At 36.9% G+C, this 26,058-nt stretch overlaps 2 protein-coding genes, 1 non-coding gene and 3 pseudogenes across 5 annotated transcripts; 3 read left to right on the top strand and 3 right to left on the bottom strand.

Annotated features, from left to right (window-relative positions):
- Nucleotides 1-526: 526 nt before the first annotated feature.
- On the bottom strand, nt 527-2,972 carry LOC111298393 (protein DJ-1 homolog C-like; annotated as a pseudogene). The gene is made up of 8 exons (XR_016328454.1): nt 2,881-2,972; nt 2,753-2,795; nt 2,495-2,644; nt 2,289-2,409; nt 1,949-2,080; nt 1,544-1,860; nt 1,274-1,411; nt 527-1,189 (listed from the first exon to the last, which is right to left on the bottom strand). The product of XR_016328454.1 is annotated as a protein DJ-1 homolog C-like (transcript).
- Nucleotides 2,973-3,300: 328 nt separating this feature from the next.
- On the top strand, nt 3,301-3,373 carry TRNAR-UCU (transfer RNA arginine (anticodon UCU)). Its single transcript has one exon. It is a non-coding gene; the product is annotated as a tRNA-Arg (tRNA).
- Nucleotides 3,374-3,924: 551 nt separating this feature from the next.
- On the top strand, nt 3,925-7,009 carry LOC111296192 (uncharacterized; annotated as a pseudogene).
- A 79-nt stretch (nt 7,010-7,088) lies between these two features.
- Nucleotides 7,089-10,006, bottom strand: LOC111298392 (subtilisin-like protease SBT3; annotated as a pseudogene).
- A 561-nt stretch (nt 10,007-10,567) lies between these two features.
- On the bottom strand, nt 10,568-15,841 carry LOC111296186 (putative receptor-like protein kinase At1g49730). Its single transcript, XM_022890316.2, has 9 exons — nt 15,412-15,841; nt 14,032-14,583; nt 13,193-13,486; nt 12,825-13,086; nt 12,695-12,747; nt 12,295-12,362; nt 12,098-12,187; nt 11,574-11,655; nt 10,568-11,491 (listed from the first exon to the last, which is right to left on the bottom strand). The coding sequence occupies exons 1-9, from the start codon at nt 15,482-15,484 to the stop codon at nt 10,947-10,949; spliced, it is 2,019 nt and encodes a 672-aa protein (XP_022746051.2). The 5' UTR covers nt 15,485-15,841; the 3' UTR covers nt 10,568-10,946.
- Nucleotides 15,842-19,415: 3,574 nt separating this feature from the next.
- On the top strand, nt 19,416-24,061 carry LOC111298391 (PI-PLC X domain-containing protein At5g67130-like). 2 transcript variants are annotated; one of them, XM_089745499.1, is made up of 9 exons: nt 19,432-19,639; nt 19,728-19,784; nt 19,861-19,983; nt 20,074-20,211; nt 21,877-21,975; nt 22,095-22,398; nt 22,501-22,724; nt 22,810-22,896; nt 23,118-24,050. In XM_089745499.1, the coding sequence occupies exons 1-9, from the start codon at nt 19,634-19,636 to the stop codon at nt 23,271-23,273; spliced, it is 1,194 nt and encodes a 397-aa protein (XP_089601625.1). In that variant the 5' UTR covers nt 19,432-19,633; the 3' UTR covers nt 23,274-24,050. The 2 variants fall into 2 exon arrangements, with proteins under 2 accessions (XP_089601624.1, XP_089601625.1); XM_089745498.1 differs by having other exon boundaries at nt 19,416-19,639; nt 22,095-22,724; nt 23,118-24,061.
- The last annotated feature ends 1,997 nt before the right edge of the window (nt 24,062-26,058 follow it).

The raw sequence follows: 26,058 nt of genomic DNA, 5'->3' as shown, positions 1-26,058 counted from the left end.
TCTCAACAAGGGGTTTTTCTAAGTTTGCTTTTTTTGAAAATTTTTGAGTTTTAAAAAAGAGTTAGAAAATGGAAGAAGTATTGATCGATCAACAACACAATAAATGGTGAATAGTGTCTGATTATGACAATGAGATTCCGTAATTCTTGAGTTCTTCATTTTTTGGGTTGTTAAGTTTTTGATTTAGAGATTTGAAGAGAAAAAAACACAAAAGAAGAGTTGAACCAAAAATTCTCGTTTCAACCATGAAGAAGCTATGCTACTAGTGAAGGACGAAGACCACGGTGGTCATTGGTGATAAAATCAATGGAAAAAAAGGCTAATTTTTGAGTATTTATTCTTCGGTTAAAGAGAACAAGAAAACAAAATTCGCTTGAAAAGAAAAACTGGAGATGGCACATGTTTTTGTTATTTTTACTGTTTATTATATTGCAAAATTGTGTTTCACATTTTATTTTTATGCGTGTAAATCATAATCATAATAGAAATATCTTATTTAAATAAATTCAAAACGTTACATCCTATATTGAATCAAAATTAAAGTTAAAATTTTTAATAAAAAATCACGTAAAGGTTAAATCTTTAATCGAACATTTAGCCATTTAGCCAAAAGTAAAACATTGAAAAGTATCGGAACTCATTAAAATACAAGTCTTTTACTTTTAGTAGGTTCTACTTAAATATCAAATTACCTGTAGCTTGTTTTGCCACATTGGTAGGCATTTGAAGATCCAGTAGCAGTTTAGTAACTTATAGGCAGGTGTGACCTCTGTTTATGGTATGACAAATACACAAAAAGGGAAGGATACTTCTAGAAGAAAAGCACCGATAACTCCAACATGGAGCATTTAGGATATGGCTGAGCATGTTTTTGTGTTGGTTTACTCCTTCCACTAGCTGTCCAAGTTGAGGGGAAGCCTTGTCTTTATATCTTAATGGCATCTGGAAAAATTGCCATGCATCAGGTATGACTCAAAAATTAGATCCAGGGGTACTCAAAAACGAGGCCTTTTCCAACATTTCTAGCCCTTGCATGGCCAAAAAACTTGCTTACAATAGACAGTGTAAAATCTGAAACACTAGCAAGTCCCCTGCTTGTGATCAGATTACCATGGATAACTACTTTGGGACCATCTACTACATTGGAGATTTCCCTTATGGTAGAGGGATGAGCTGTGGCTTTCTTTTCCTGTATTTGGCAGAGGTTATCAGTGTTGAGCATAAAATAATTAATAGGCAGGACAATGTCAAATGGGTTATCTTGAGTCTTGACCTTCAGCAGACCATGTTTGTGCAGGATTGCAGGAGAAGAGCAAACTGCTCCACATTTTCTTCCAGCCGCATCTTGTTCTTTGAACAACTTCTTGAGAATTCTAGATTTCTGTAGCTTTTCAGCACCAGCAACTCCTCCCTGCAAGTTAAAATCTTCACTATTCAGAGATGCAGGGTAGAATAGAAAACAAAATCTTCCAATCCCAAATTTATACTGGGAAAGAATAAATCCAAAACTATTTGTATTAGAACGGCAGTTTGTTTATCTCACTGGAAGAATGATTAAATCATATATTGACCCTTTAGCATCACCAATTAACTTTGTCAGCTACGATTTTACACCCTGAGATGCCAAAACCTTAAATGATTTTTCAACTGAAGCAACAACAACATCCACCTTTGCTTGATGTAGAATGTCTATGATAGTAACTACTTCAATCTCTTCTGAACCATTTGCAACTGGACGTAGAACCTGTCTAAAACATTTTGATAATGAAAAGTATATAGGGGAAGAAACATATATGGCTAAAGCAAAGATGCCATATGAACTTATAATAACAATACACAAGAAATTTTCACAATTGAAGCCAGAGTATCAACATAGAAAGTATTCAACTGAAGCAAGTAATAACTCACATGAGGAGTTTGATCAATGGCCCAGTCAACTTTGATGTACTCTTCCTTTTCGGTTTATCATCAGCAGAATGCATGAACTGGAAAACAGTAATCATACAGAGTGAAATGCATGCATTGTCCTTAGTAGGGAATCCAAAATTATTTTTAGTTGAGAATTCATTGCATACGAAGCCTTATTAGGAACCAAAAAATAAATACAAAATATAAGCTCACATCCTTCCATGTGCATGAATGAATGTGATTGTCTCTCATGGTGGATCAAACAAGCAAGGGTGAAGCATCATAAAGAGACTTAAGAAAACAAAAGAGTAAAAAGCTTAACCACAAATTCTGCAGTATCCTTGGCCACAGACTCCCCAAAAAGCTTCTCTACTAAGGACAGAGCAAACGTAAAAGAAGTTCCGGAGCTCTGATTGTTGTACGCTCTCCAGAAACTAGAATATTTGATTTGACAGACCAGGATGTTGGAAGCTTGTCAAAGAATGTAAGGTGGCAAGTTGTCTTGCATGACAAACCACATTAAATTTATCAATCAAAATACATTGATATGCACAAAACTACAAATTTAATGTAAACCAGTACTCACCCGCTTCCTCCTCAAGAGCCCCCAAGGGAGAAGTGTGCCTGCTGAAGCCGTAGATACACCTCCATAGAGCCTCTTTTCCTCAGCATGTTTGCTTGTAATTATCTTGAGAATTTCACAATCTCTTAATCGTGCAGATCGAGGCATTCCTCCCTTCAAATAGTACACAAAACATTAACTACTGCAAGAACTATATATTGTAAAAACAATTTACTAGAAGAACTATCATCAACAAATTAATCTAGTGGTCAGTAAAATTACAAGTTGAGGGAAGCACAGCCATATTTTGAGAAAGAAAAAGGCTCTGCATCTCCGCATTCATGAATCGCCCATTGGAAGATACCAAATATGGTGTATTTAGAATGTAATAATAGTAATCATTAACTCACGTAATCCCTCCTTCCCAACCAAAAAGGAACTGAGAAGCAGGGAAGACAATGTCATGAAAATCTGTATAAGAATGTAGTGCAGCCAAACGCATGCACCTCAATCTTATAATTATTAATGCATTGTTTCAAATGTTCAGATGATGTTATCAAGGACCTTTAACTTTTTTAAGGTTTCAGTCTTCTATTGAAGCCAACAACAACCAAGTTTAAGTTTATGATGCTTGTCTAGACTAGCCTACTAATCTCAGTTTTGCCTTGCAAGATGACCTTGATGTGCCCCTAACTCAAAACTTAGCCGGGGATAGCATGTTGGCATTGGCTTCTTAAATTTATTTTTGTACTAGAAATTTTGTAGGTTTGCAAATTCGTGTAGATTTTAGACTTAATAGATAGTAAAAAAGAAAGCACATTTTCACAAGGGCGCCCGTGGCCTAATGGATAAGGCGCCTGACTTCTAATCAGGCGATTGTGGGTTCGAGTCCCACCGGGCGTGTGTTTTTAAACTTTTTGCTATGCTACTGGCTCAAGTGGACCTATTATGGTCGGGTTCGAACTCCCACTGGGCATGTGCTTTTAAATTTTTGGCCCATGATACTGGCTCAAGTGGACCTACTAGGGCCCATCTCCTGGGTTCGAGTCCCACCGGGTTTGTGCTTTTAAATTTTTTGCCATGCTACTGGCTCAAGTGGACCTATTATGGTCGGGTTTAGAACTCCCACTGGGCGTGTGCTTTATAATTTTTGGCCCATCTCCTGCCTCAGGTGGACCTATTAGGGCCCATCTACTGGTTCAAGTGGACTATTAAGGCCCATCTCCTGGCTGAAGTGGACCTATTATGGGAGGGTTCCACTCCACCCGGAGTGTGCTTTAAATTTTTGGCCCATGCTGTCAAGTGGACCCATTAGGGCTCATCTCCTGGCTCAAAGGGACCTATTATGGTCCATCTCCTTCCTTACCTGCCACCAGGAACCAAACCAGCCAGATCCAATGGGCAGTTTATCTCATTTTCCTTTTCGTTTAAAAGAACAAGGTAAACCCATCAAGGAAAATACCTTCCTTTTTCCCCAGGTTTATGCTTTTCTCTATTGAAATGAACATAATTTGTTATTCAACTTTTCTGGGTTTGAAATAAAGATCTTTTTTTAATAAATTTTGGATCTTTTTGTGTTTCTTTTGGTTGCAGGATCTGAGATTATTGGTTGACATAAGCTACCTTTTTTCTCTTCCTTTGATGTTAATTCCTGTTTCATTTCTATTTTTCTTGATTGAGTGATCATCGGATATTTTACCTTTTGTTTGTGTGTTGCTTTGTTTCATAGGAAATTTCGGGATTTAAATAGTCCTTTTTTAGTTCGTTGCAGCCTTGGAGTTTAGTGATTGAATTTAGGAAGGCCTTTTTTTTCAGTGTCCAGGATTCTCATCTTCAATACATGATAGAATAAAATTTGTTAATTTAAATTTTTAAAGCTTAGAACTCGGTGCCATACTCGAATGGAAACAATTGTCAATTGTGATCTTCGATTCCAAGAATTAAGAAACTGGTTTTGTATTGGGAATTCTTAGAAACTTTCTTGGTATCAGCTTTCTGCTTTCAAGGAACTCGGTGCCATACTTTTGACATTGTTGTTTTCGACATCTTTTACTGAACACAGGCTTATAAACAACATTGATCATTCCAAAACTGTTTTAACAAGAAGTAGCAAAATAAATTATGGCACCATTTTTCTCTCAAGTGCCACATTATTAGGTTTTTTTAAAATTTATTTCCTGTTTTACTTTGAATGATTTATGTGGCAAGTATCTAGAACAGATGTTAAAGGAAACATCCAAACGGTGGGTAGTTTTCATAACCATGCTAAACATTTCCTTAATTTGGAAAGTTTTGGCGTGTCTACTACTAATTGTAAGGCAATCTTTATGTTTTTAACTTAACTAATAGGAGAACCAGTTGCACTGTATTCCTCCTCACTCTTTCTTCCTTTTTGCATATGGATGGCCCATGATGAACTTCTTGTGCTTTGTTTATACCCTTTTATCCTTAGTTTTATATAGAACTTGTGACTCTGGTAGTGGCTCCTTGATGCTTTTTCGATTGTCAGTTGCATCACCCCTTGTTGCAAATTAATGCGTTTATACATTGTTAACTTGCTGTCAAATATATCTTGTAGGATTCTGTTCATGTAATCAACTTATCACTTGACTAGTTTGTTAACATTTCTTCTTCAGATATTGGACTGGTCCTTGTTGTACGCACAATTTGCTTTGCCCAGCCTTCAGGATTACTTTTTACAACATCCTTGCATTGGTTACTCGTTACTTTTTCCGATTCATTTTCTTATGGTTGATTTTCTGATAAAGAGTGACGATGGCCAATGTAAATGCATCGACATCCATAATTCCTTCAGAAGCTTCAGAACCAAGGGGAAATTTTATGGTGGATTCAAATGTGAATGTGATTCAGCCTCCTATGAACCAGCAAAACCGAACTCCCACTGATGGTCCTGTGGCTATCCTTTGGGATATGGAGAACTGCCCTGTCCCAAGTGATGTCCACCCCGAAGATGTAGCAGGGAATATAAGAATGGCTTTGCGAGTGCATCCTGTAATTAAAGGAGCTGTTATGATGTTCTCGGCATATGGGGATTTTAATGCCTTCCCCAGGAGACTCAGAGAACTGCCAGAGAACTGGTGTCAAACTCATAGATGTCCCAAATGGAAGGAAAGATACTGCTGACAAAGCTATCTTGATTGACATGTTTTTATTTGCCCTTGATAACCCTCCACCTTCATCTATCATGCTGATTTCAGGTGATGTTGATTTTGCTCCGGCTCTTCATATACTTGGTCAACGTGGCTATACAGTCATTCTTGTTATACCTTCTGGGGTGGTTGTTTCATCGGCACTGAGCAATGCTGGTAAGTTTGTTTGGGACTGGCCTAGTGTTGCTCGTGGGGAAGGCTTTGTACCTCCCTCAAAGGTCTTAATGCCTCCTCTAGGAGGAGCAGCTGATATTGCTGGGCATTTTATGCGGTGCCATATTAGTGAGAGTACAGATGGCCAAAATGAGGAAGAGACAACTTTTTACAGGGGCACTTCACGATGCTATTACAACTCGAGATTTCTCAATTGTGTCACAATCGTTATCTGAATATACAAGTAACCCTTCAATAGCCATGCCTTCTTTCTCTTCAACTCTGAGGTCACAAAGTCTCCCATCTGGTTTAAATGAAGCATCGGGATGTCCTGGCTTTTATGATCAGAATGATAGTGTGTGGATACAGCCAGGAGACATAAATGGTTTGAAGGGACAACTGGTGAAATTGCTTGAACTTTCAGGAGGATGCATGCCCCTTACCCGTATTCCTGCTGAGTATCAAAAGTCTTTTGGGAGGCCTCTTTATGTGGCAGAGTATGGGGCATTCAAACTTGTTAATCTTTTCAAAAAGATGAGTGACACTCTGGCAGTTGACGGAAAAGGTCATAAGAAATTTGTCTACCTTCGAAACTGCAAAGCAGGCCCAAGTGCACCTCCTTTGGTTCTGGCAAGGAAAGATAAGAAGGTGAAGCGGAATAAGGACGAAAGCATGGAAGTTGCAGCAGGTGCTGGCTCTTCTGATGAGGAAAGAGTGGTTGTCGACGAACGTGATGAGAGGGGGAATAAAGGATGGACTAACTTTGGACCAGCAGGGTGTGATGTTGACAACCGTAACATCGAGCAATTTAAATATGAGTTGCAGAAAATTCTTATGAGTTATTCTTGCCAGATTTTCTTGGGTTGCCTTGAAAAAATATTCCAGCAGCGGTACAAGAAACTGTTCGATTATACAAAGCTTGATGTGGAGACGCTGGAGGAGTTGTTTGACAAGGTGAGGGATGTTGCGATGTTGCATGCGTGGTTTGTGATGTGTCTCCCTTTTTGTCTGAAATTTTTATCCAATGTTTCGTAAGTGATAGATAGGAGAGGCTGGGAGCACCGTTATTTGTATTGTGCGTCATGCATGGATTTGGAGGTTAAAATTTCCATGTAATTCTCATGCTTTCTCAATGTAACTGATCAACCACTATACTGGAACTGTGTTGTAAATTAAAATCTCGAGCTATAAATTCTTTTTTTTTTTTGCTCCATTATTTTTTCCAAAAAGAAGTAATGCTAGGTAGAATTTCCAGCCAGTTATCTGCTTTTTCCTCTGGCTGCTATCAGTTTGACTTAAAACGCGAATGCAGAGACTATTGGACTTGTAATTTCATGTTTCTCATTGACCTCGTACCAGCTCAGGAATCCATAGTTTCCATAGTGATCACTGAGGGACACTTGCTACGCCGACATCAATGTCCACAGTGAGTTGGAACTTGGCTTTACTGTATTTTCCTGCAAACGTAATTGTTGCTCGTTGCACTACAGCATTCATAGTTGAAGGAGTCCTCATTACTGCTCAATAAACCGAGCTACCATCTGCCACATTTGTCAGCTCCCTCTGGAAGGTGATGCTGGTGGTGTTAGTATTGTTCAAGATAAGGATGAATGATGGGTAATTAAGATCCAGGTTTGCATTATCACACGTAATGTCACGGACTTAAGGGAGAGTCCTGAATCCCACATCGAACATAATAGGAAGGTCCCTGGGGTATAAAAGGGTTCACACCATCTCCGCCTTGTGAGGCGCCTTTTGTAGGACAAAACCGTGAGGCCATGGGGGCCAGAGCGGACAATACCTCACAAGGGTGTGAACCGTGACGAGAAGGCTGATCCGGGACGCCGGAAGGGTGAATGCCCGGGTCCCGGAGCCGCGCGGGTTCGGAGCTTAAGTCTCGACCCGTGACAAGTGGTATCAGAGCCAGCCCTAAACCGTTCGATCCACGCCGAGCGCCTCGAGGGAGGTAGGCAGGGTGGCCGGCCTCCGTGACGAGGGCGTCACGAGGTTGGGTGCGGGAGAATGTCACGGACTTAAGGGAGAGTCCTGAATCCCACATCGAACATAATAGGAAGGTCCCTGGGGTATAAAAGGGTTCACACCATCTCCGCCTTGTGAGGCGCCTTTTGTAGGACAAAACCGTGAGGCCATGGGGGCCAGAGCGGACAATACCTCACAAGGGTGTGAACCGTGACGAGAAGGCTGATCCGGGACGCCGGAAGGGTGAATGCCCGGGTCCCGGAGCCGCGCGGGTTCGGAGCTTAAGTCTCGACCCGTGACACGTAACGTGAGATGTCCCCGTGATAGTCCGGATCTGTCTTCTCGTGTAGCTTAACCCACACGGGTAGTCAATGTAGTCTTGAATCTCAATGTCATAGACAAGGCCAGGGTCCAGGGCGTTATTAGGATTTATGTTCCCCGTTCCGAAATCAAGGAGTCCCAGGAACTCCTGTGATCATATCAATGATATGGCCGTTTGCGTCATCAATAACATCGGCTGTTGTTATCACTGTTGACCGGATGGCTGCCGAACTCCAGTCGCTGTGGGTGGCTTTAAGCAGTGTGGCAATGCCAGCTGCATGGGGGCAAGACATGGATGTTCCAGATATAATAGCATAATCTGTAAGCAACTGATCATCGTCGCCAATTCGTTCAAAGCCTCTGTTGGGAACCCATGCGGCCAAAATGTCGACTCCAGAAGCCAGAATATTGGGTTTGAGAATCCATGGTGATATCCTGTCAGGTCCTCGAGATGGAAAATGAGCCACTTGTTGAGCTGGCTTAATACCGAAAAGGGTTGTTACTGACGATTGCATTCTTGGAATTGATGATGTAATCTTTTACCAACTCTCCGTCTTTGGGCTTTACTATTACAAAGGGCTTGAAAAAATCTGTGGGGCGGAGAAACTGCCCAAAATCCGGGCTAAAGATAGCTCCAGTAGCTCCAGGTCTGTCCTTTTCAAAAGTTTGTTCATTTTCATTTTTTTGGCCGCTGGACTCGAAGTCAGAGAATAAGTACTTTCCAGCGACTTCTTCGGGGTCCAAAGAGTCATATTGGCAGAGTTCTTTGGTTCGGTTTCCATGTCCAAAATATATTGGAACGCTAGAGACAAACAAGTTTTCTGGATATGCAGATTTTCCAGCTACGGTCATGTCTCCATCCCCAAGTGTGACATGAGCTGCAAAGTCCCTATCGATGGTTCCAGCACCAACGGTAGTGATCCAGGGAGCACCATTTAGAATGGTATATGCATGAGGGCCGTTACTGCCAGTTGAACATGAAACAAATATCCCTTTCTTAGGTTCTCATCAAACAGAATCTCATAGAACCCCAAAGATTATGACATGACATCCACACCATCCTCTATGGCTTGATCCATGCCAGCCAGTACACCAGTTGCTGCAGCAGTACTGTAACCGTTATCAAAAAACACCACTTTGTACATGGCAATCCTAGCCTTTGGTGCAATTCCTATAGCTGCTCCTTTTGCATATCCGGAACAATCAACCCCAACCAGCGGGCTGCCTGCCACTGCGGATGATGTGTGGGACTGTGGGTACCATGGACTTTGTAGTCCCTCGGTGAATCATAGTCATCTGTTTTTGCTATTTTCCTTTTTTCCTGATGCATGCCTTTGCTGAAGGATCTTGCCCCAATCAGCTTCCTATTGCAATAAGATGAGTTGAATTCAGTTCCGCTTTAGCATGCACCAGGCCATCTCTCTGGCACTGGAGGCAAGCCCTCATCGTTAAAGCTCTCGCTTTCAAACCAGATGCCTGTATCAAGGACCCTAATCATCATGTCATCACCGAATCCACCTGCAGACCATAGCCCGGTATGTTTTTTCAATCCAAGAAATGTTAGCCTACGTGTGGTGTGGAGGTGGCCAAGCGTTCCAGGGTATGTGGCAATATGACCTGGCAATTCGAGAAGTTAATCAAGGTGGGCTTGGGACAAAACGGCACTAAAGCCGTCCATTACATGGTTGTGAGTGTAGAGATGCAATGGGGAAAAGCCATCTGGTCATGACAGGGATGAGTTTGACGTGTACCAATCGTGATGGGCGGAAAGGGCAGCAGCCATTGCTGATTTGTCCATGTGGATAATGTAGGTCCTAGGGCTTCCTGATATAGGCAATGATGTGGCAATAGAGAAGAAAAAGAAGAGAGAAATGAGGAATCCTTGATGAAGTGAGCTGTTCCATTGTTCAGATCACTAGTTCCACCTGGACATGGTATTTGAAGATTTGGAAGTACTTACATGCATAGATCATCCCGACGTTCATATGATCGACAAAATCAAGTTGAGTTGAAAGGTCAAATAGCATAGAATTAATGAATTTTCTGATTTTCCAATGGCCGGACTCATTATAACTGTGAGATTCTCATCGAAGTTACAATGATTTTTCCAACATTGTTCACCGGATAGCGACCTTAGTAGTAGCTGCCAGAATGTGTTGTTATAGTTTGGATCGTCCGAACAGATAGGCAAAGAGTGATTGCAGCACATATGATAATCAGATTTGCCAACAATCTTTTTGTTTCCTCTATCCCAAGCCTTTTAGATTGGACAAGCATGGTGCCTTGATTCTGCAGCATCAACTTCAAGTACACGGCCGCCGAGGAATCCAACCATAGCAAAAACGAAACCCTTGATTGTTGAACCATATGCTACTTGATTTTGATGGCAAAAACAAGTTCCATGAACTTTCAATTTGCCCAGACTTTCGAACTCCCACACACCCTATCAAAAAAAAGACCAAAAAAAAACTCCTAAATACAAAGTACGCAGCAACTCCGTTAGAAGGTAATAAAACAATTGCACTGAGACATCTCTCTCAGCTGCAATATCTTAATCTCTGTATCAATAGTACAAGCAAAAAATACACTTACGTCTCAGTTATCCAAAAAATTTAGGGAAACACAAACTGGAAAATTATAAGATAATAACTTTCTAAATTCTTTTTTGCCCTTTTTTACAAGTAACAAGCTTGATGGCATTCACTTGCTTTACAACAGGAGGATTCTGCATAACAAAGACCATGCATACCTGCCAACTCATGACTGGAATCACATCAAGCACTCTCAATTATGCCTTAAACCAAATAGAGGCAGCTCTCGTATTGTTTGATGAAGAAAACAAATGATTGGCCTTAAAGGGAGAGTATATTTTGAGGAGATTGTGGTGAGCCAGTTTCTAGTAAAAAGCTTCTACTACAATATGACCTTGATGTACTTGAAGAAGAAGCAAAATATCTTCCATCTCCACTGTGAAAAAGAGGCCCACTCCTAGGAAATTTTCCTCTACTTGTTCTTCCTCTTCCATCGCTACCTTCATAATCTTCATCTTCAACAGCTTGTATAAACCCACTTTGCATTGGATCTGAACTCTCATACAAAAGCCGAAGGACCTGTTTGATTGACGGTCTAGCCCGACCTTCTCTCTGAGTACACCATCTCACAATGGTCACAACTGTCTGGAGTTGGTCTAAGTCAAAGGAGTCCTTAATCTGGGGGTCCACTAGCTCAATTAGCCTTGACTCTGATGCCATCAGTATCTGGGATGCTTCTACCAAATTCTTGCCATCTTGTACGGCTCGTCTTGCAGTCACTATCTCCAAAAGTAGCACACCATAGCTGTACACATCACTTTTATCAGTGAGCTCTTGAGTGTCCACATATTCGGGATCCATATAACCTGAAAGTCATCTAATGTTTAGATCCTTAGTAAAGAACATGAGACAATTATTGTTGAACCTTCCTATAATTTATTGGCTAACCTGGAGTGCCACGGATATCAGTATTTACGGGTAAGCAAATAGAACCATCTTTTGAAGCATGTGCAAGGCCAAAATCTGCAACCTAGAGGATACAGTAAAGCAGAAAGCATGAATTGTTTCAAAGCAATGTACTTTGATGCTTTTACCAGAAGACAAACGTTATTCAAAATTCTCATGCGAAAGATTTCTTACTGAATTTCTTCAAAAACTGTTTCATTTTCACAAACTGTTCTCTTAGTTTTAGAATGGCCTTTGTGTTTTCACCAGCTTTCAACTTCCCCTAGTTATCAAAAGTTGTACTTCATTTTTTTATTATCAAACATATGTATGCCAAGAAAGAAAACAAAAACTACTAGTATTTACTTTGTTTTAAAATGAGGAAATAAAAAATTCTTAAGTTGTGTGTCTGTGTGCATCGATGAGCATCCTGCAGAGAACTTATATTCCGTAAGGAGTTTCCTCCTAAATGTGAGAGCAAAATCAAGCAGTAGCACAACTAAATGTGCATTAAACAGACGCAATACCTTCGCAACAAAATTCTCATCCAACAGAATGTTACTTGATTTGATGTCCCTGTGGCACAAAGGTGGATCACAATAAAAACAAAGGTACTCCTGCAGATATAAGCCACAGACGAGGAAAGAGAAGTGATTTAGCAAGAAGATCATTTTGTATAAACAAATCCGCAAATTCAAAAAACAACTGAATCAATCACTATTACCAGAGCATTAGCCACGTCAATGGCAATTTGTATTCTGGTCTCCCAACTCAGTGGGGTTTTTCCTGGGGCTGCAGAAATACGATATCAAATTCATTTAGGGATTGCAATGAACAAGTGATGGACATAGAAAAATAACATGGGAAAGAAGCAGTTGATTAAGTCTACCTTCCACTGCATTCAAGTGTATAAATTTATTATATAATTATCACAGAAAATTTTTATAACCGCAAACAATAAAGGTAAGAAAAGTTGATACTGTGTCAAATGGAGGCGAGAATCTCTCATTTTGAACCAAAACAATGTAACTGACTCCTAAATGCTCCTAAGAATCCCTTCCCAAAGGCATTTAAGGAAAATATCAAACTTTAGAGAAGTGAATTAGATGAATGGAGAAGCATACAATGAAGATGATCCTTTAGGCTTCCATTTGACATGTACTCATACATTAGAAACCTGCCATGAAGCAAAAAGCAATTAATTTTTCTGGTGGATGAATCGATCAACTGGACATATATACAACAATGAACTACCTCTCATGCTTTTCAATGCAAAATCCTCTTAGAGCAACTAGATGACGATGGTGTAATCTAGCAAGAAGTTCTATCTCTCTGCAAAATTCATCTTCCCCCTGCTCTGAGACATTGTTCATCCGCTTCACAGCTGCCACTGAGCCATCACTAAATTGAGCTTTGTACACCGTCCCAAACCCTCCACGTCCAATGACAGTGTTAAAATTGTCAGTTGCCTTTTTTGTTTCCTTGTAGCTGTATTTTCGAAACATTGATGAAGTACCTACATTTAATACCAATCCCCATCAGATCACCCACCTGCTGTCAGATAGAAAATGATGTCCACAATTTGCCTTCATCAAAGGAGAATAGGTGATATCAAAACAAACCTTTCTGAAATTTACGCATGGTCCGAGGAGAAGGAAAGAGTTTTGAAGAGTTCTTGTCCATACTCTCAGAATCCTCCAACTCTCTGCTTTTCCTACGAATCAAAACTATCAAGACTATAAGCATCATCACAGCAGCTATAGTAACTGCTATGCCAACACCTGGAATCAACGTTAGGTGGTATGTATGGTGCTTTTGTTTTGGAGGTACTCCCAACATGAGTTGGCTTGGACTAGCAGCAACCAATGGAGTAGGAGAAGTCTTAGGGGCAGAGGGAGATGGAGTTGTCTCTGAAACTAGAATCATGATTACAACAAATTATTAGCTAATTGGAAGGAATACATAAAAGTTCATTTACTTACAGAAGATAAGCCATGGAAAACATACTCACATATTTAATGTGTCCTGATGCAGTTAATACAGGAAAGCAAAAGCACATTTTGATGAGATATTATATTAGGGGCATCAGTCTTTCCAGGCATTCTTAGGTTTCTTATTTTATTTTTTCTTGAACAAGGCATCCGAGCATGACAATGTTTATTATCAGTTCCCATAAAAGCACTCAATTTTAGCCTGAAGATTGTTCTAGACCACCTATTTTAAGTACCAGAAATGTAATGGATCAATAATGCTTCTTGGCTCTCATCACCGCTGTAAGAGGAAAAGCAAGGAAGGGGGTACAGGGACACAAAGTTTACACAATCATAAACATTTGAACCATGCAAGAAACTGCAAAAGTAGGAGAAACCTTAGGAAAAACTATCCACATGACAAAAGATATACACACAGTTCTCATAAAACATCAAAGTCACTTTTTTTTTTTTTGTGAAACTATTCATACCTGGTGGGATGTTAAATCCCTGAACTTGAAAAAAACAGCTGGCAATTTCTACAGCTGAATTGTTTTCAACTTGGCTCGCAAGTGCAGCAAAGGTTGCATCTCGGCAAGTACTCAATGTCATATTATCTTCAGATCCAAGCAGATGATGAAGGTAGACAATGCCAGCATTTAAACACTTTCGACAATCATTTTCTTGTAAAAGTGGCAGTTTGCAGTTCTCTGTGACATCCATAAATTTTGGAGACTCAAGCATCTGTGTTACAGTTGTTCGACCCCTACAGTCATAACTAACAGGAATTTTTGTGCCAAACCCACAGAAAATTGTTGCATTTCGTGGGACTCCGTATAGTTCCATGGTTTGCAATATGGAGTGGATGCAGATATCAGATAAATCTAATGTAACTCCTAGGTTGCTTGTCACATTTGCATAACGAGCAACAGAAACTGCAATGAAAGCATTCATATAGCGGCAACACTTTCCTCTGTCACCTTTATTAGAGCATAAAGAAGCCACAAGAGTAAAATTTGATCCACTCAAATCTAATGGGCAATCTGCAAAAGTTGCAAGACCATTAATCAGATATGAGTAAGCAACAAAAACATAGCCATCTTTTCTTTGCAATCAATCACTTGCAAAATATATCACCGAAAATCACCGGAAACATGTTTGACAGAAGGTGTTAGTATGATAGTCAAATTTCTGTAACCATTAGAAATGGCTAATTACAGGAGATTATAAAGGGAACGGACCCTATTCAATCAACTTGAAACCTGGAATGCATAATCTAGCTAAATGTAACTAGATCTCGTTACCCCTAATTCCGGCATACTCATTGGCTGCCCTTATTTTAAAATCTATATCAGTGCCAAATCCATGCCAGTACTATAGGAATTACATTTCCACATCATTTTTCTAAGCAAAAACAAAAAACGCAAGTAATATAAATCAAGTTGTAAGTACACCACTTTGGCCATTAATTCTTGACACAGAACTCTAAGCATCCATTAAGCTAAATTCTGACAGAAATTGAATAGATACTGGATTGAACGTGACATTATCTTCAAATTCATTAAACAGTAAGCGAAAAACATAAATGGGTACAAAGTGCAGGTTGCTCAAACATTCTAATACCGACCATCATAATCAAAACAGCACTTTAATATCAACGCAAATCATAAGTCAAAATTTTCTGCTTCAAAACCCAAACCCATTTTAGGATTCCACTCTTACCCCAGACCCAAATAAAAAAAAAGCATCATAAATTGCCCAAAATGATATCTTTTACGATAAGGAAAACGAAGTCATAAGAATAATTACAACTTGCAGAAAAAGGAAAGTGAAGCTCAGGTAATAGAAACAAGAAAGTAATCAGACGTAACCTGCCAGTATCAAAGGGAGCTGCAAACCGAGAAAAGCCAGGAAACCCAACAGTCCCTTTACATAAACCGCCATGGCTGACAAAGAAAGAAACCCTTTGCAAGTTTAGGCAAAAGAAACCAGAGAGAGAAAGATGTGAAGAAAGAACAGGGAAATCTAAGTAATGGGGTAATGTCAACACATCTGGGAACCGTAGAGAACTGAGAAACAGAGAGAGGGCGGCACTCGTCACTGAGCAGTGCGGGAGTGCGGCTTTTGACCCTTCCTTTCGTCTCTTTCTCTCTCTTTCAGTCTTCAAACAGTGTAGTGTTCCCAATGACTCAAACTGATTTATTATTGACAACAGGGAAAAATGAAAAATGGAAGGGAATGTGGTCCCAAAGAATCACATTGAAGTGGGTCAATTTTGAGATTATATTTAGGACTCTTTATTACATGAGTAACAACAGTTCTTGTCCCGGTTAGATATACAAGTGTCCGGCTTCAAATTTTAGGTATTATAATGTCTGATTCATTGTTGGTCGGGGGTTTCTTTCTCCTTTTGTGACCGAGTGACTTGACATAGAACAGGACACTTCATTTTAAACTTTTCATAAATGTCATAACAAATTCATCCACAAATATTAATAATAAGGTACAAATAGAGATTTTAAGTTTAAGCTATTATAGTAGTATGTTTCACGTCACTTTACCCTTTTTTTTTTCCTTCAAAGAAGAAATTAGCTGCTCATGAATTTTTGTATGTAAGCACATAGTCAAGGGTTGTTTAATGCTTTCTTAGCTAACAAAACAATGTTTTGTATGTTTGTTTGAGGCAAGAAAATGTGAAACAAGTTTCTGTAGAAAACTTTGGAAGAGTGAAAGTTCTTGCAAATTTGTATATATATATATATATATATATATATCAGACAATATGGCATCTATTTTAACAGGATAAAATTTTACAGTCAACAGGGACAGATGAGCTTGGACAGGTAATTGGCCTCCGAGGATGGAAAGGACTCTGACCTTTGTCCATGGAAGATAGAGGATAAATTAAAAGGAATAAGATCAACTTGTTGCAATCGAAGAATCCTTAACATGTGCTTCCCATGTTGCAATAGATAAGCAAATCAACACCCAAATTTCAGTCACTCATCTGCTCAAAATCTCAAACAATTATGTACTATAATTCAAATTATATCAAAATAGTGGTATATATTTTAATCCAACTGCATCATTCTGTACTTTGCTTAATTGCCCCTAATCATTTGACATTGTGTGAGTCAGACAGAATAGATGGCAATGGCAATGGCATTGGCTGGGTTTGGAAACTTTGTGGTGATAAATCAAGTAGGGGGACCAACATTAATTCTGGGAGGCGTGAGGATAATGCAACAGCCAAAACCCAAAATAATGTAAACTTAAGCATGTTTGTTTTTTGTGGGCACGGTTTCATTTGCAATCATATCAGTTTTTTCAATGTGCTGACAAAAAATTATACCCAATCTTCACTCCAATAATAATAATAATAAAGTTTTATACTACTACTAGAGTAGTGTTACAACCTCGTATTAGTAGAAAATAAACGTTGATTTTGATGCATATCGCCTGTCTGTGGTCTATGTTTTTGTTTTTATCTTGCACGGGTGGGATCTTGCTGCTTTTTTCAATGAGAAAAATTGGGTAATGTTAGGGGTAATTTAGTGAAGATTGTGACTTTTATGAACAGCTTTATCTGCAAATTTAGAACTGGCAGAAAGCACTGCCTTTTTTTTTCTTTATCCTTGTAATCCACGCCTGGAACATTTTGCTTTGCTTGTTCATCTCATCATCTTCTTTTATATAATAAGATTCTGCTTAAAGAAGGATCCCTAGTCCTCTAAGATGCATTCCAATCAAATGGAGAGAATTTACCTGAAACTAACTGCTTTAAAACTTTATTTTCCACGTAACCTAAAATTTATTTTCATTTGTTTATACAATCAGTTTTAAAAAATTACTTAATAAATTTTAAATTTAAATTTTAATATATGTAACTCTGTTTTAATTTCAGATCATTGTGATTTTTCTAAAAGAAAAAAAAATTTAATGTCAACATTATAGCCTGTAGTAAATGTCTTCACCAGTTCATACATGTCTCTATTATTGGACAGTTTGTGAATTAGGACGTTGAGACAATGGACTTTGCAGTTGTGCCACAATCTTTTCAAAAAAGGAAAACATCATGTGTTTTTTTTTTTCGATTTATGTTGCCTTCTTCGTAGTTTGCACTGTTGGATAAAGATAGAAGTAATCATCTGAAGTGAAACATGACTGACTGATCTCCTTTCGTTTTCTTTTTCCAAATTTCTTCTTTTCATCATTTCATTGTGCTTCTAGTTCAAACCAAAATTCAGTAAATAGGGTCGAAAATGCGGCCCATGCTTCATTGCTGATCATGTTCGACATTAGTCATTGGCATGGGCGAGGTTTGAACGCTATTTCAATGGTAAGTTCGGCCCATATATAGGAGATTTGAAGCTCGAATAGCCACATTTGTCATTCAACAGGCTTGGGTTAGTGTCAGTCATACGTGCCACCAAAGGCTGTTAGAGCTATCCTGCATGACATGAGCTTAATGTGAAAAAAGATAATAAGATTAATTACGATAAAATTAAAAATAATTATTATTATTATTATTATTACAATTAAAAAAATAAATTTTAATAAAAATTTTATGATGAATAAATTTCATTAAAATTAATATTTAAATTTAATTAATAATGCAATGAGTTGAATTACACTTCACTGAAGATACGCTGAAATCCAAATGGCCACTAAGCCAGCTTGCCTTAGATGGTTGTTGCAGCTAGGAGTTCAGCATGTAGGTTTGCCAAGTCAGAGGATTCTGGCAAATTTGTTTGGGGCATAAAAGACAGTAAGAAATTACCAATGCATTTGTTTTCAATATTTATACATTTTTTTTAACATATTTTAGATCTCAGCTCAGTGAAGCAACCTTGTCTGTAATGCATGATGAACTCGCACTCTTAAAGCGACATTCTTCTCAAATCCTCAATGATATTGTCTTTTTTTTTCTACTAAAATCAGTTTAAGTTGATGTAGGAGGTAATTCTTGTGACACCTCAATGTCTAAAAGATTTTGAGGATCTACAATAATTATAAATAAAAATTTAAATTTAAATTTATAAAATATTTTTTATAAAATAAAAATTACGGATAATATCTTACAAGTTGATTAGGATCTCCATAATTATAAATGACTCTAAGCGAAGCTGTTGTCTTTAAAAAGACAAATGCAGAAGGAACTTTCTTAGTGTCGGACGGCAAAAAAAGAAAAAAAGAAGCCAGAAAATGATCCTACGACTATCATAATAAAAATTAAAACGTGAGAAAATGGGTGTTACAATTATAAAGACTTGGGAATATATATAATTCATGGATTGATGATTGCAAGCAAGCAGAAGAGGAAGACTTTAAGCAACAAATTTTTAGAGCACTCTTGGTTTCAACTTCGTGCTTGTTTGAATTCTACACTAATACGAAACTTCACATTATATTCAATCTAATATCTATCATTTATTTGTTTCAAGATAACTGTAACGTTTCTAATCTTATATATCATTTTTAATCTTATATTGAAAGAATGTATGAATAAGAAATTATATATATGTAAAGATTTAATTTTAAATTTGTGATGAATTTTTTATAAAATAAAATTGTGAGACTTTCAAATTAAAACGAAAAATAACTCATAAATTGGATGTTGATCTTCACAAATTATATCAGAGCGATTATTAATCAACACCCGTGAGAATCTCTAAATGCTATATAATAATTTGATGTGATGATTTTATAATTGAACTAACTTTAAAAATGAAAAGATTATAACATCAAAGTATTTAATATTAAAAAAATATGTAAATAAAAAATAATATATCAAAACGGATATCATTGGTCCTTAATAAATGGTTGCACTTTGCAGTTTTTTTCTTTTTTTTTTTTGGCCTTTGGCTAGCCTCAAAGTCGCAGCTTGTTTCTCTATATTTTAAAAACTTGGGTAATCATCATTAACTAAAGAAAAACATGCCCTGTGCTGTTAGACAGCTTTGATGCCCTTATATGTAAGGGTCACCGCAACAAATCCTACCATCACAAACTTAAGGGACTAGAAATTCTGGTCCTATATAAAGATCAGAGAGGGAAGAAGAAATTTCAAAAAGCAAACTCCATCACCAACCAATGCAGGCAAGTTTTAAATATCTTTTCTCTTTCTTCTCTTCTTCTCCTCTGTCTTCAAAGGAAAACTAACAGAGAATATACTATTCATTTGCAGTTGATTACCGCTCTTATCATTACTACCCTTCTCTTTTGTTTTTGCTCTGCTCTCAAGGTATTACCCAATATCACTCATCAGCAGACTCCTTTATGTTTTTCTCAATGTGGGGTGTAATTATATCTTCAAACAGGAGGGACAAACATGCGTAGCAGATGGGAATTGTGACTCTGGGTTGCACTGTGAAACCTGTCTAGCAAATGGAAACGTACGGCCAAGATGCACCAGAATCCAACCTGTAAACCCCACTTCCAAGGTCTGTACAATTCATCCATTTTCGACATCGTGCATATTTGCATACATGTAACAGGAAGGGATCATATATGTGTATGATGGTTAAATTTAGGTTAAGGGGCTGCCGTTTAACCGATACTCCTGGTTGACTACCCACAACTCGTTTGCAAGGCTAGGAGAGAGGTCTGCAACTGGATCTTTGATTTTAGCTCCTACGAACCAGCAGGATTCCATCACCAGCCAGCTTAATGTATGTTCTCTCCCTGTTTAATCACTATAATTGTTCTATACGCTTAACTATCTGCAAATTAAAAGATGAAAACGAAAAGAAAATGCACTTCCTCAACTTCTATGCTATGAGTTTCAGCTTTTGCTGGTTGGCGGTGTTTGTAATTGGTTGCTTTTAAGGAATGTCTCTTTATTAGTTGGAAAGTAATGTTTTGATGTGATTAAAAGACTAGAATCTCCTTGTATCAAGTGAGGGTATTTGAAACTTTTATATTGAAGAGAAAGGACGCCTAAGTCTTTTTGTTAAGTTTGTTTGGTTGCGCTTGAATATGCTTGTTAGGTACTATCTAACTTCTGAGGATGCTGCATTCAATTCAAGAGCATGTTTTGGGTGAATTGTACAGCTTGGAATTGATTAAATTAAAGTAACAGTAGTATTTATTTTATGAGATGACCAATTTAAATCTAGATGATTAGTGCGAGGCGGATAAGAAACGACTTTAAGATTCGACTATGTTGTCATCTTAATTACATGGGTCCTTAATGATGATTTAATAAGAAATCATTGATTTTTTTATATATACATGTGAACAGTGAGAGGATGATTATTTCAAAGTGGATTAACGTCACAAATAATCCTTAAATGATAATGAAAATAATAACGTTAAAATTAAATACCATATTAATTAACAAATTTAATTTTAAAATATAAAATAAAAAATTTTTAAAATTCAGATATTACATTAAATCTTTTTACATTTTAGCTCAGTTTGGAGATAGATGATAAAGTAGAACTGATATGGGAATTCCATCTTAAGTAAAAATGAAGGAAAACCAAAGCATTTCGTTGCTTAAAGGGAAATTATACAAACCATGCTTTCCTTGATATCTGATATACTTGCGTACACTTTTGTTGAATGTTTCATTTGATGGTAGACTTTCAACTAATGTTGAAAATCCTTTTCACTAACTTTCTCTAATGAAAAATGGTGTTTGTTGGTGTGTTTATGACTGCAATGATTGTCAGGTCTCACAGTTTTAAATTGAAAAGCAGCGTAAAGATGGTCTTTAAGCAATGGAAAATGGTAGGAAATGTGGTTAGGGAAGGGTAGGAAATGTGTTTATGACTGCAATGATTGTCATTTCTCACAATTTTAAATTGAAAAGCAACGAAAAGATGGTCTTTAAGTAATAAAGGATAAAGCCTCCCAAACCCATGTCCTGAGTCAATCTGGTTCAGAATCAGACATCCCCTCTGGCCTTCTTATTAGTTAATAGTTGGAATATCTTGAAATTTGTTCTTTTGTTCTCATGTGATTATTAATTAAAGCAGGGAAAAAAAGAATCAACATCAACATGCCTCTTTTCTAATACTAAATTAAGCATCACTAATTATTTTTAGGAATAAATTCTTTATTCTCCTCTAAAAGCCCACATTTTAGGCGAATATCATTAGTCATTACATTCACTCATATAGATTCCCTCCTCCCCCTTTAGAGAAGGAGAGCACTGGCTTTCATATATTGTGTCATCAATGATCAGATAACTAAAAAATTTTATAGTTAGCCACCAACATTATATTCTCCCTATAGAGTTGGCCAATCTTTTGGTAAATTTTAATGAATATGCTGTGCTTTTTCAATAATATGTGAATTCGGAAGTGGTTTAATTTCTGTCTTGCATGCAGAATGGTGTTAGGGGTTTGATGCTGGACATGTATGATTTCCAGAATGACATCTGGTTGTGTCACTCCTTTGGAGGACAATGCTTCAATTATACAGCTTTTGTAAGTCTTCATCGACATCTAAAGCAAATAAATGTATAATATATCGACTTGTTTTTTGCAAAATGGGGAATTTAACAATTCTTTTACCACTGGATTAACGGATGAGGCTTTTTTATCAGCAACCTGCAGTTAATGTTTTGAAAGAGGTTCAAGCATTTCTTGAAGCAAACCCATCAGAAATTGTTACCATTATCATTGAAGACTATGTTACCTCCCCAAGGGGCTTGAGTAAAGTATTTGATGCTGCTGGCCTGAGGAAGTTCTGGTTTCCAGTATCTCGAATGCCAAAAAATGGTGGAAATTGGCCAACAGTTGATGATATGGTCCAAAAGAATCAGCGCCTGTTGGTTTTCACTTCAAAGTCAGCTAAGGAGGCCTCGGAAGGTATAGCTTATCAATGGAGATACATGGTAGAAAACCAATGTGAGTCCTGTTACCATAATCTTTTAAACAGTTCACTGAAGGAAGTAGAAAATTATACTTATTTCAAAGCAGAGATGACAATGATGCACTTGGAAATAACAGATGGAAATCGTGGGATGGTAGCTGGTTCATGTCCAAACCGGGCAGAATCACCTGCGATGAATGCAACATCAAGGTCACTGGCTTTAGTCAACTACTTTCCTGATGCACCAGATGTAACCCAAGCTTGCAAACACAATTCAGCTCCATTGATTAACATGGTGAACACATGTTACGTAGCAGCTGGCAAACGGTGGCCTAACTTCATTGCTGTGGATTTTTACAAGGTATGAGGATGTTACATAACTGTCAATTGTTACCACTTACCAATAAAGCATGAGCAGCTTAAAGGTTCTTGCATGAACATCTCAGAGGAGTGACGGTGGAGGCGCTCCAGAAGCTGTAGACGTGGCAAATGGTCATCTAGTTTGTGGATGCGGAATCATTGCCTCTTGCGAGGTCTGTAAAAATAATACTTCTACTATTATCTCCATTCCATTTCCATTTACTAATTTTTGATTTAGTAGTCATAAATATGTAAGAAATGGTTGGTTAAAGCCCCGGAAGATTAGAACTCTACCGAGGGGATCATAGGGATCACCATTTTCTGTATTCTAACTATGAAAAACATGATGAATTTGAGCTTCTGATTGACTGTGGTACTTGATTGTTGTGTGTAGGAAAACATGACTTTTGGAGTATGCGACATACCTGAGGCTGGTGTTGCCGCTGCAACAGAACCAGTAGCACATAGATCCAGCTTTGCTTATTTGGATAGTCGACCAACTCCATTGCAGTGGTTGCTTGCCATAATTTTAGTAGCAATTCTCCTATAATTGAAAAGATGAATGTTTTATAAAAAAATTCTAACCATTACCTAACCCAGATAGCTAGTAGATTAGTCCAGCTTCGAAAGGATTATACTCTTTATTCCAGCTTTATTTATTTCGACGTTGGACATTCAGTGGCTAAAGAGTGGCGGCTATCCAGGGCCATGGTATTTATTCTTCTGTTTCAATGATTATAGCAGATTTTTAAACCATGGATGTTTATCATGTGATTGTTTTATAGAATCTTTGCCTTTTTTTTTTTTTATTTTGGTATTGATATTATCTGGCTCACCATCGATGAACCTGAATGTGATGTGGAAGCCACAGAATTATTAGAATGACCAAAGAGAGAGGAGCCCGAGAAGAAAGAACTTGGACAAGAGCGGTAGAAATGGAACATTTTCCTGTCTTCCATGCTCAGCTTGGGCTGCTGAATCCAAATGGTTAACAAATCCCAACCCCAATTGCCTTCATTTTTTATCTTTCCTCGTTAGATATGAGCTTGTTATTAAAACTGAATTCAGGTCCTGGGCCTTCCTGTAATCGTGCATGAATCAAGGGCACTGAAGCACAAAAAATAGTCCTGTAATCGGTTTGCGCACCGCTCAAGAAACCTTAAATATTCCCTTTATGTTAAGCCCTTCAAAGGTTAATAACACATTATCATGCAGCAAACTTGACTAGCTCCAACAGTACTTGTGAATGTGATCAGGTCAAACACTCAAATCTAAACAATTTGCTTCTTTACTTTTTCTCATGAAATGGGAATCGGAATATACTTTTGTAGGTAAGTAGGGGGAATGCGGCAAAAGTTTGTCATATGGCAACGGATAAACAGTTAATATTAGAATTATGTTAAGAAGATGGCAAATTCCAGACATCTTCATTCATTAAATTTTAGTTTAATTAAAGCTTTAAATATGCTGGATTTGATTAAATTTTGTGATCAGATTTGAGTTGATAGAACAATGCATGAGAAAGGAGGGAAAAGGCATTTGCGTCCCCACCTTGATAAGATGATAAAAGGAATTGCTCTAGTGATCCACTAAAAATTTTTGTGGGAATGTTTGATATTTGCTGCCTTAGTGCCTCAGGTTCGAATGGGAAATGACTGCTTTGATTTAATTCATGGGCTAACTTTCTTTCTTGCTACAGCTAAAGCTATACAATCTAATCATACTCTACAAAGTTTCTTTCTTATTTCTTTTTCTACAGCTAAAGTTTTTCCTTTTTTTTTCTTTTACATTTGGTTAGAATTATACACTCGTCAAAGTTGGGAAGCATCTATTGGAAGGAGAGAAAATTACAATTTTTAAAAGAGAAAAAAGGTAACTTTTTAATGGTGGGACTTCTACATACACCACCCAAATTTCTCTTTATATCCCATCAATTTTCTTCCCATAACAAATATCAAATTTATTTTTTAATAAATTATAATTTTACCTTCTTCTTCTTCTTTTTTTTTTTTTTTTTGGCATTCATTCTTCTTTCTCTTATATCATTCGAATATGATTTTTTTATATTTTAAAAAATCTATTTTCGATAATACAACATAATTTTTAAAAATTTATTATAAAAAATTATGATATATTTTCATAAATGGATTTTCAAATTTCATGTTATATTTTCGAAATGAGGTTTTTCAAAAATGAATTTTCAAGAACTCTAAAATTTTTTCAAAAATAAACTTCTGAAACCCTTAAAGATTTTTTGGAAACAGAAATAGATTTTCGAAAGTCTTAAAAGTTGTTTAGAAATAGATTTTTTAAAGCCTTTAAGACTTCTCAAATTTGTATTTTTGAAAATCTTAATGGTTTTTTGAAAATCCATTTTTGATAAATTCGAATTCTACGAAATTTATTTTGTAAATTTTAACTTATTTTTGCATGCATTTAAATCAAAACAAACAAAATAAATCTTAAAATCTTACTTTTAATCAATGAAAGGCTAAAATAGATGTAATTTTGAGGTTAATTTGATTGATTTGAGGTTAATTTAGATTTGAGATTGAAAAGAAAAGAATAAAAAATAAAAAAAATATTAAAGATATAAAGGGAAAATCAATTATTGAGAGATGTGGTGTGTTTAGTAAAAATAAAAAATTTAAGTTTGAATTTATAGTGCATTTAGTAATAGGGCTTATAGAGTAAAAATTATGGTGTAAATAGAATTCTCCTTTAATGGTTCATCATTATTTTTAATCATATATTTTTAGAGAATCATTGGTACAAAAAAATTAGAAACATATTCAAATGTTACATATAAAAAATTAATTAATCAAATAGTGAAACCAACCAATGAAATTGAATAAAAATTTGAGGAAAATAAAAAGATTACAAATTGGAAATTGAATAATTTTTTTGGTGAAAAATGGAAATTTGATTTGGTGATTTCATAACCATTTTCTGGGATTTTGATCTTTGAATTTTTTAGATTAATTTTGAAAAAAAAAAAAAAGAGAGTAAATTTTAAAATTTTGAAGATAAAAAAAAAACACTCTTCAATATAATGAAGATGAAGCACGCAAAACGACAACGTATGCATCTTCCTAAACCAACATTTCCTTAAGATTAGATGTGGTACAGATTTTGTTGCTTTTTGGCTGAGATTGCAAAAAAAAAAAAAGTAGTTTGGCTCCCTTAAAGGAATGAGACACTGACGATGGATTATAATTGTGAAATCCGATTAGACGAAAGTACCATTATTTAAAAATAAAACTTAAAAGTATTTTAATTTAAGAAATAAAATTACAAAGTATGTTAATTTGAGGAAAAAAAACTAAAAAAAAAAA

Source organism: Durio zibethinus, chromosome 16 (genome assembly GCF_047325235.1).
Source record: "Durio zibethinus cultivar Kanyao isolate XHJ-2024 chromosome 16, ASM4732523v1, whole genome shotgun sequence".
NCBI lineage: Eukaryota > Viridiplantae > Streptophyta > Magnoliopsida > Malvales > Malvaceae > Durio > Durio zibethinus.
This window is presented reverse-complemented; position numbering and strand designations above follow the sequence as displayed.

Bases quoted from the DNA above. Each gene is read 5' to 3' on its own strand.
- LOC111296186 (XM_022890316.2), bottom strand. From the start codon at position 15,484: ATGGCGGTTTATGTAAAGGGACTGTTGGGTTTCCTGGCTTTTCTCGGT. The intron at 12,363-12,694 runs GTATGCTTCTCC...GTATTTCTGCAG, and splicing joins CCTAAAGGATCATCTTCATT to CCCCAGGAAAAACCCCACTG. The intron at 11,656-12,097 runs GTATTGCGTCTG...TGTATCCTCTAG, and splicing joins ATGAGAATTTTGTTGCGAAG to GTTGCAGATTTTGGCCTTGC.
- LOC111298391 (XM_089745498.1), top strand. The intron at 19,785-19,860 runs GTATTACCCAAT...ATCTTCAAACAG, and splicing joins GTTTTTGCTCTGCTCTCAAG to GAGGGACAAACATGCGTAGC. The intron at 22,897-23,117 runs GTCTGTAAAAAT...TGTTGTGTGTAG, and splicing joins GAATCATTGCCTCTTGCGAG to GAAAACATGACTTTTGGAGT.